This window comes from Rhincodon typus, chromosome 2 (assembly GCF_021869965.1).
Source record: "Rhincodon typus isolate 14 chromosome 2, sRhiTyp1.1, whole genome shotgun sequence".
NCBI classification, from domain to species: Eukaryota; Metazoa; Chordata; class Chondrichthyes; order Orectolobiformes; family Rhincodontidae; genus Rhincodon; species Rhincodon typus.
Genome location: NC_063333.1, coordinates 688578 through 698921, shown reverse-complemented (window position 1 = coordinate 698921; position 10344 = coordinate 688578). Strand labels below are relative to the sequence as shown.

At 47.1% G+C, this 10344-nt stretch overlaps 1 protein-coding gene across 1 annotated transcript in view; it reads right to left on the bottom strand.

The window, feature by feature from the left end:
* Positions 1–10344, bottom strand: part of LOC109924378 (IQ motif and ankyrin repeat domain-containing protein 1-like) — a 19634-nt gene that overhangs the window by 7390 nt on the left and 1900 nt on the right. The window contains exon 2 of the mRNA XM_048617383.1: positions 3928–4062. Within this exon, the coding sequence (XP_048473340.1) occupies positions 3928–4062 (135 nt within the window). The remainder of the gene's footprint in view (positions 1–3927; positions 4063–10344) is intronic.

Genomic DNA, 10344 nt, shown 5'->3' with positions numbered 1-10344 from the left:
AGCTATTTCTATGTTTATTGCCCGCCCCACCACGATGTCATTATTTGGTGGCCTATAGACCACACCTATCAGTGACTTCTTCTCCCTGCTATTCCTAATTTCCACCCAAATGGATTCAACCTTTTGTTCAGTAGAACCTATATCATCTCTCACTACCGCCCTGATATCACCCTTAAAAATCAGAGCAACACCACCTCCCTTACCCTCCTGTCTGTCCTTCCAAACAGTTTGATACGCCTGGATATTTAACTCCCAGTCATGACCATGCTGTAACCATGTCTCTGTAATGGCCACTAAATCATACCCATTTGCCATGATTTGCACCGTCAACACATCCACCTTGTTTCGAATGCTCCGAGCATTCAGATAAAGTGCCCTTATGCCAGTTTTTGTACCTTCTTTTTGGGTCCTATTACCTCCATTACTAACAGCTCTTGAGTTCTCCTTCCCTTTAACTTTTTTCCTAATTTTCAATGGAGTTGAAGCTTCCTCGTCACCTGCTAACCTGCTGCTTTGCCTTACATTAATTGTTATTCTCCCCCTCGTCATAGACTCATAGAGTAATACAGCATGGAAACAGGCCCTTCAGCCCAAACTGGTCCATGCTGACCATAGTGCCCACTCAGCTAGTTCCAATTGTCCGTATTTGGTCCATATCCCTCTAAACCCTTCCCATCCATGTAGATATCCAAATGTTTTTTAAATGTTGCTGTTGTACCTGCCTCAACCACTTTCTCTGGCAGCGCATTCCAAATACTCACCACTCTCTGTGTGAAGAAGTTGCCCCTCAGGTCCTTCTTAAATCTATCCCCTCTCACCTTAAACCTATGCCCTCGAGTTTTCAATTCCCCGTCCCTGGGAAAAAGACGATATGCATTCATTCTATCTCTGCCCCTCATGATTTTATACACCTCAATAAAGTCACCTCTCATTCTCCTATATTCTGAGGAATAAAGCCCTATCCTGTCCAACCTTTCCTTATAACTCAGGCCCTACTAGTCCTGGCAACATCCTCATAAATCTTCTTTGCAAACTTTTCAGTTTAACTATGTCTTTCCTATAACAGGGTGACCAAAAGTGTACATAATACTCTAAGTGCAGCCTCACCAACGACTTATACAACTGTAACATAGTGTCCCAACTCCTATACTCAATGCCTCAACCGATGCAGCCAGCATGCTAAATGCCTTCTTCACCACCCTGTCCACCTGTGATGTTGCTTTCAACGAACTATGTACTTGTCCTCCTAGGTTCCTCTGTTCCTCAACACACCTCAGGACCTTACCATTTACTGTGTAAGTCCTACCTTGGTTTGCCTTTCCAAAGTGCAGCACCTCACACTTATCTGTATTGAATTGCATTTGTCAATCGTTAGAGATAGTAGGAACTGCAGATGCTGGAGAATCTGAGACAACAAGGTGCAGGACTGGATGAACACAGCAGGCCAAGCAGCATCATAGGAGCAGAAAGGCTGACGTTTTGGGCCTAGACCCTTCATCAGAAAAGGGGGAGGGGAAGGGGGTTCTGAAATAAATAGGGAGAGAGGGGGAGGCGGATAGAAGATGCATAGAGGAGAGGATAGGTGGAGAGGAAACAGACAGGTCGAAGAGGCGGGGATGGAGCCAGTAAAGGTGAGTGTAGGTAGGGAGTTAGGAAGGGAATAGGTCAGTCCAGGGAGGACGGACAGGTCAAGGGGGTGGGATGAGGTTAGTAGGTAGGAGATGGGGGTGCGGCTTGAGGTGGGAGGAGGGGATTGGTGGGAGAAAGAACAGGTTAGGGAGGCGGGGACGAGCTGGACTGGTTTTGGGATGCGGTAGGGGGAGGGGAGATTTTGAAGCTTGTGAAATCCACATTGATACCATTGGGCTGCAGGGTTCCCAAGCGGAATATGAGTTGCTGTTCCTGCAACCTTCGGGTGGCATCGTTGTGGCACTGCAGGATGCCCAGGATGGATATGTCGTCTGAGGAATGGGAGGGGGAGTTGAAATGGTTCGCGACTGGGAGGTGCAGTTGTTTATTGCAAACCGAGCGTAGGTGTCCTGCAAAGCGGTCCCTCCAAAAATCCACAAACAGGACCGTCCAGGCAGACAGAACAGAACTCATCTCTTCCTACCTTGACTCTGTCTTCTCTCCACTTGGTCCAGTCCCTGCCCACGTACATCTGTGATTCCTCTGACACTTTATACCAGTTTCAGAATTTCCAGTTTGCAGGCTCCAGCCGCCTCCACTTTACCATGGACATGTAATCTCTTTAACCGTCCATTCCCCACCAGGAGGGTCTTAGGGCTCTCCGCTTCTTCCTGGAGCAAAGGCTTGAACCGTCCCCACCCACCACCCTCCTCCGCTTGGCCAAGCTTGTCCTCACCCTCAACAACTTCTCTTTTAATTCCTCTCATTTTCTTCAGGTAAGAGGGGTCGCCATGGGTACCCGCATGGGCCCTAGTTCTGCCTGTCTCTTTGTGGGGTACGTGGAACATTCCTTGTTCCAGTCCTATTCCGGTCCCACCCACAACTCTTTCTCCGATACATCGATGATATCATCGGTGCTGCTTCCCTCTCTCGTCTGGAATTGGAAAAGTTCATTGATTTTGCTTCCAATTTCCACCCTGCCCTCACTTTCACCTGGTCTATCTCTGATTCCTCCCTTCCCTTCCTCAACATTTCTGTTTCCATTTCTGGAGATAGACTGGCCACTAATATCCATTACAAACCCACTGACTCCCACAGCTACCTGGACTATACATTCTCACACCCTGATTTCTGTAAAGACTCCATCCCATTCTCTCAGTTCCTCCATCTCCGTCACATATGTTCCAATGAGGCCAACTTTGACAAAGAAGCCTCCAAAATGTCCACCTTCTTCTTCAACCGAGGACTCCCCAGCACCGTTGTCAACAGGTCCCTCAACCAGGTCTGACCCATCTCCCGCACTTCAACCCTCACCCCATCTCTTCCCTTCCACAGCAGTGATAGGGTTCCCCTTGTCCTTACCCACCAACCCATCAGCATTCACATCCAGAAGATCATCAGACGCTACTTCCGCCACCTCCAGCGAGATGCCACCACCAGACACATATTCCCCTCCCCTCCCTTATCTGTCTTCCGCAGGGACCGTTCCCTCTGGGACACCTTGGACCACACTTCCTTCACACCTAAACACCCCCACACCCCCACAGCACATTCCCCTGTAACCAGCGAAGGTGCAACACCTGCCCATTTACCTCCTCCCTCCTCAGTATCCAAGGGCCCAAACATACCTTCCAGGCTCACCTGCACTTTACCTGCAGTTCATACAATCTAGTCTACTGCATTCTCTGCTCACAATGTGGTCTCCTCTACATTGGGGAAACGAAGCGTAGACTTGGCGACCTGCTCACAAAAAAGATCCTGAGCTTCTTGTTGCCTGCCACTTTAATACACCACCCTGTTCCCTGACCAATACCTCTGTCTCTGGCTTGCTGCAGTGTTCCAGCAAAATTCAGCACAAGCTGGAAGAACAACACCTCATTTTCCGCTTGAGGACCCTGTAGCCCTCTGGACACAATATTGAGTTCAATAATTTTAGGGCCTAAACTCTCCTATGTCCCAGCTCCCCCACCCCACACTCCAGGCCTTGTTATCACATAGCCTGCCATTACACACCCCCTGTTGTTAGTAACTAACAGTCCCCATTAAAAACTACTCACCCTCCCAGCCGGATTGTTACCAATTCTTTGTCTGTCCAACATTTCTTCTCTCTCTTTGGGCTCTATCCCCACCTATTGTTTACACCCTCCCCGCACCCTATCTTCTGCATATAAACCGACATTTCCCTAGCTACCAACAGTTCTGAGGACGGTCACCAGACCTGAAACATTAACTCTGATTTCTCTCCACAGATATTGCCAGACATGCTGAGCTTTTCCAGCAATGTGTGTAATTGTTTACCTTATAGCTCCAAGGAGCCCGAGTCGGAGAACTTCAGGCTGCATGTGCCCAGGGTTGAGAGCATCGTAAAAGTTGGTGTCACGGTATCTTAGGAAGGTACTGGCTTGGCCGGATCGGTCAATAATGAGTGGCCACCTGAAACACAATGGTGACTTTGAAGAGAGGCCCACAATTAGGGGAGTGCGATGAGCATACTGTTCAAAGTGAATGTTTCACAGGAATACTGCTGCATGAGGAGGTGTCTTTTACACAGTGCCACTGCAGAGCTAGCCATTTGTCTCCTTGGAGAACAAATCACTGAGTTCCAAATGGTCCCACTCTAAGCCTGTAGCACTGCATATTTACTTCCTTCAAAGTTCCATCCCAATTCCTTTAGCAACCATTCATTGTCTCCATTTCTGCATTCTACTTGGGTTGCTAAAGAATTGGCACTCTCCTCCATACGCAGTAAAAATGCTGTTTCCCTTTACATTGCTTCTTTAGTATTCATTTACAGGATGTGGCCTTCAATGGCTCATCCAGTTTTTGTTACCCATCCCATGGCTAACCCACATACTATGGACAATGTAACATGGCTAATCTACATATCTTTGGACTGTGGAATGAAACCAGAGCAAATCCACACATACACAAGAAGAACATGCAAACTCCACAGAGAGCATCACTTGATGCTGGGATTGAACCCAGGTCCCTGGTGCTGTAAGGCAGCAGTGCTAACCACTGAGCCACCATGCCACCATGCCACCAATTCAACTCCACTTTCCTGCCCAGTTTCCATAAGCTTTCAATCCATTTGTCACTAAAAATCTGTCTGCCTCCTCCTTAAATTTATTCAATGTCCCAGCATCCACCGCACTCTGAATTTGATTTGGTTTGATTTATTGTCACGTGTACCTAAGTGCAGAGAAAAGCTTTGTCTACGAGCAGTACAGGCAGATCATAGTAAGCAAGGACATTAAGATCATAGATTGAAAAAAACTTAGAGTAAGGCATGCAGGTTACACGGCTAGGCAAGATCAACATTAACAAGATCAGCATTAAAAAGATCAACATTATTTGAAGTTAGAGAGTTCATTCATCAGTCTAATAATGGCAGGGAAGAGCTATCCTTGAACTTGCTGGTGTGTGTGTTCAAGCTTCTGTATGGAAGAAATTGTAGGAGCTCATTACTGGGGTGCGATGGGTCTTTGGTGATGTTGGCCACCTTTCCCCAGCAGCGAGCCGTGTAAATAGAGTCCATGGATGGAAGGTTGCCTCCTGTGATGGTCTGGGCTGTGTACACCACCTTCTGTAATTTCTTACGGTCCTGAGCAGAGCAGTTGCCGTACCAGGCCGTTATGCACCCGGACAGCATGCTTTCAATGGTGCATCTGTAGAAGTTGGCGAGGGATCTTGCGGACATGTCAAATTTCCTGAGCTGCCTGAGGAAGAAGAGGCGTTGTTGTGCCTTCTTCACTGTCATATTTACTTGGGAAGTCCAGGACAGGTTGTCAGTTATCGACACTGAGGAACTTGACGCTCTCCACCCTTTTGTGAATTCTTCATGAATTCCACAGATTCATGACCCTTTGAGACAAGTAATTCTTCCACATCTTTGTTTCAAATCTGCCAGCCCTTATCCTAAAACTATGACTTCTCATTCCAGATTGCCCAACATGAGGAAATATCCTCTCTACATCTACTTTGTCAATCCCCTTTAGCATCTTATCGACCTCAAATTAGATTTCTTCTCATTCTTGTAAACTTCGGACAGAATAGGCCTAAACTGCTCAATCTCTCTTCATAACACCTGAAGAAGGAGCGAGGCTCTGAAAGCTTGTGTTTTCTGTTGGATTATAACCTGGTGTCATGTGATTTTAGACCCTCTCTTCATAAGACAAACCTCTCTTCTCTTGGAGGAGAACTTACAGGCAATGGAGTTCCAATGTATCTATCGCCTTTGTCCTTCCAGATGGTAGATACTGTGATTGTGGAAGGGCTAGTCTGAGGAGGCCCTTGGTGAATTTCTGCAGTACATTTTGAAGACTTTTTAAATTCATTCACGGGATGAGGGCGTCGCTGGCCAGGCAGCATTTAGTGCCCATCCCTAATTGCCCAGAGGGCAGTTGAGAGTCAACCACATTGCTGTGGGTCTGGAGTCACATGTAGGCCAGACCAGGTAAGGATGGCAGTTTCCTTCCCTTAAGGACATTAGTGAACCAGATGGGGTTTTACAACAATTGGCACTGGATTCACGGTCATCATCAATCTCTTAATTCCAGATTTCTTTTTATATGAATTCAAATTCCAGATTTGAACCCAGGTCCCCAGAACATTAGTCAATTCAGTGTGAAGCTGGAGGAACACAGCAAGTCAGGCAGCATTGGATGAGCAGGAAAGTTGATTCGTTTTGGGTCAGGACCCTTCATCAGGACTTGGGAGGGGGAGGGAAGCTGGGAAATAAATGCAGGAAGGAGGGGTGGGGCTGGGGGAAGGTAGGTGGGATGGTGATAGGTAGATGCAGGTGGGGGTAGTAGGCATTAGTCAGTGGGAAGAGTGGGCAGATAGGTGGGAAAGATGATATACAGGTTGTGTCAGGTCAAGGAGGTGGGGATAAGAGGGAGGTTTGGACATGGGATGAGGCGGGGGGTGGCGAGATTTTGAAACTGCTGAATTCTATGTTCAGGCCATTGGGCTGTAGGCTTCTGAGGCAGAATATGAGGTGTTGTTCCTCCAGTTTGCGGGTGGTGTGATTGTGACACTGGAGGAGGCCCAGGATTTCCCTCCCCACCCCTATATGCCTTTCATAGGGACCACTCACTCTGTGACTTCCTTTACCACTCCACACTCCCCACTAACCCCACCACCTTTCCCTGCAACTGCAGGAAGTGCTACACCTGCCCCTACACCTCCCCCCTCACCCCCATCCAAGGCCCAAGACAAACTTTCCAAATCCGACAGGGGTTCACCTGTACATCCTCCAACCTGGTCTACTCTATCCATTGCTCCCGATGTGGCCTCCTCTACATCAGTGAGACCAAGCGCAGACTCGGGGACCAATCTGCGGAGCACCTATGCTCAGTACACCATAATCAACAACGCCTTCCGGTTGCCAACATTTTAACTTCCCCTCCTACTCCCTCGGTGACATGTCCATCCTGGGCCTCCTCCAGTCTGAACTTAGAATGGATGGAATATCATTGATGATGCAGCTGAAGATGTTTGCGTCTAAGACATTATGTTGAAGAACACATGGTTTGATGCCGTGGATCTTAAGTGACTGGCCTCCAACAATCACAACCATCTTTCCTTGGGCCAGGAATGACTCCATGTAGCAGAGAATTTTCCCCCTGATGCTCATTGATTCCAGTTTTGCTCGGGCTCCTTGATGCCACACTCGGTCGAATACAGCCTTGATATCAAGGGCTGTCACTCCCACCTCACCTCTGGAATTCAGCTGTTTTGTCCATGTTTGAACCAAGGCTGTAATGAGGTCAGGAGCTGAGTGGCCCTGGCGGAACCCAAACTGGGCGTCACTGAGCAGGTTATTGCTGAGCAGGTGCTGCTTGATAGCGCTGTTACTGACACCTTCCATCACTTTACTAACTGAACAAAATCACTTCCAACTTAAGACACAAATATGATCACTATTCTCATCAAAGCTCCCTCCCTATCAGATTATTCATTACCACTTTTTCATTGCACAATAATAGAACACTTCATGTCTGAACATAGTGTCTTTGTATCGATTGTAACAAGGTCAGCCAGGTGGACCTCATACAATAGGAGCTCCCTGATTGGGGCTGTTAACCGGGTCTAATCAGAGAGCCCTGTCTGACAGATAGAAATAGGAGTGTACACAATGGTGTCTCTTTACTGTGTCACTACACATTCACACGCAGCCACGGGTGAAAATATAAGCATCATCGCTGGGTCCCCTTTGGCTGCAGTGGGAGAAGTTTTAAAAAAAAGAAAAAATAAATAAACAGGAGATTCAGAGAGCCTCCTCAATTTAGGGGAATAAAAACAGGCATTTCAGAGATGCCACTCAATCTAGGGACTGGCTCTGAGCTAGCTGGTCAGAGTCCATGCACTGTGCACATGTAAATAAAGGGTGACTAGATGGCAGGATGTAGGCCTCTATGCAGTTATGTCAATTATACAATGTCAATTTAAAAAAGTGAAAAAAACCAGGAATGTCAGAGGGTCTGTTCACTCTGGGATTTGGCTCTGAGGAAGCCAATCTAGTGTCAAGTACAATGCACATGTACATAAAGGGTGGCATGGTGACCGGATATTGGCCTCTGTGGAGTTATTTCAGTGACATCGAGAGAAAGAAATAGGCTCCTGAAGGAATTCGCTCGCAACAGTTATCTTTGAGTTGGGTAAGCATTTCTGGCATCATGCCATTATTTGGAAAGCTTGACTCATTTGTTCCTGCCAACCAAGACTGGGTCCAGTATGTAAAAAGAATGCATTGTTTTACAGACAAACGGCATTGGGGTAGATGAAAAGCAACAAGTAATTCTCCTGACAGCTTGTGGACCCGCAGCATTTTCGGTTATTAGGAGCCTAACATTTCCTGAGGCACCAGATACTAAACCTTTCAAGAGTTGACAGATTTAGTTAAGGAATATTATGACCCCAAGCTACCTCTAATTCTGAAACACTATCGGTTTTACTCAGCGGTTCGAGAACCAGGGGAATCTGTGTCAGGATTTTTGGCGAGGTTAAAATGACTGGCAGAGGCATGTGACTTTGGTTTAACCTTGAATGAGATGCTGAGAGACCACTTGGTATGCGGGACCATTGCTGTAACCATGCAGAAGCACCTACCAGCTGAAGCCCAACTGGACTTCAAACAGGCACTACAACTGGCTTTGTCATTGGAAAATGCAGCAAGTGGAGCATATCAGTTGAAAACAACAAATGCTGGAGATCATGGCAAGTCAGACCACATCCATGGAGAGAAAGGAAGCCAATGTTTCAAGTCTAGATGACTCTTCATCAGAGCTACAGGGTAATCCGATTGATCTTGGGGGAACCCCACTTGAGTGAAGGCAGTTGCATAGCCTCACTCAGGACATATTGTGAACAGAGGGACTCTAGGTCAGCCCACAGCAAAACCCTGAAAGAAAGCCAAGCCTCAGCCCATATGGTTAACATTTCCTTCAGGATCCTGGCCAGTAAGCCATTGTAGTTGCTGCTGGAACAGACTCTGGGCAGCAAAGGAGTCCCACTAGGCCTGAATTGAGTAAGAGAATTCACAGGTCAGTGTCCAGGAGATTACACACCCTGAAAAGTCCACCCACATCTGGTTTGGAATAGATAGATTGCTTAACAGCTTCCAAATCAGAACCAATCAAAATAAATGTCTAGTTAAATGGTCACCATGTTCTAATGGAGGTTGATCCTGGCATGGCTGTATCAGTGCTTGCAGAACCAGTCTTTACCAACATTCACACTGGATTCCAGCCCTTAAGTTTGCCTAAGAACTTGGCTAGGCTGGGAACCTACCCCGGGGAACCTTTACAGATTAAGGGGACAACTACGGTTCCAGTCTCATATGAGAAGCAGCTGGTTCAGTTCCCACTGATTGTAGTAAAAGACTCAGGCCCAAGCTTGATGCAGCAAAATTGTTGGGAAAGATTCACATTGATTGGCTCAACATTTTTCGTTTAGAAAATGGCTGCCTGAGTGAAGTCCAAATTAAAGACCCGGAAGATTTTCAGCAAGATCTAGGGGCTGTTAAAGGAGCCATGGCCACCTTGCATGCTGACCAGGAAGCAATTCCATGAATCTGCAAGACCCGCCAAGTGCCATCTGCCTTACGGGCAAAATAGAGGCAGAAATCAAGAGGTTGGAAAGTGAAGGGATCATCAAATCAGTCCAGTTAGCGGAATGGGCAGCACTGATCGTGAAGCACGATGGGTTGGTTTGCATTTGTGGGGATTTTAAACAAGCGGTGAGCCATTTTTCGCAGCTGGATAAATACCCAGTCCCTGGTTTGGAGGACCAACAGCAAAGCTGGCAGGGGGACTGTCTTTCATGAAGCTGGACATGAGCCATGTATACCTGCAATTGTGACGAGATGAGGAGTCCTAGAAGTATGCTACAATTGATTTCCATATGGGTTTGTACCAATATACGAGATGCCTTCGGGCTATCATCAGCCTGTGCCATTTTTCAGCCGCTAATGGAGAACATTTTACAAGGTCTTCCTCAGGTCACCGTTTATCTAGCAAGGGGAGGCAATGGCCTAGCAGTATCATCACTGGACTGTTAATCCAGAGACTCAGGTAATGTTCTGGGGACCTGGGTTTGAATCCCACCATAGAACATAACAGCGCAGTACAGGCCCTTCGGCCCTCGATGTTGCGCCGTCCTGTGAAAACCAATCTGAAGCCCATCTAACCTAAACTATTCCATTATCATCCA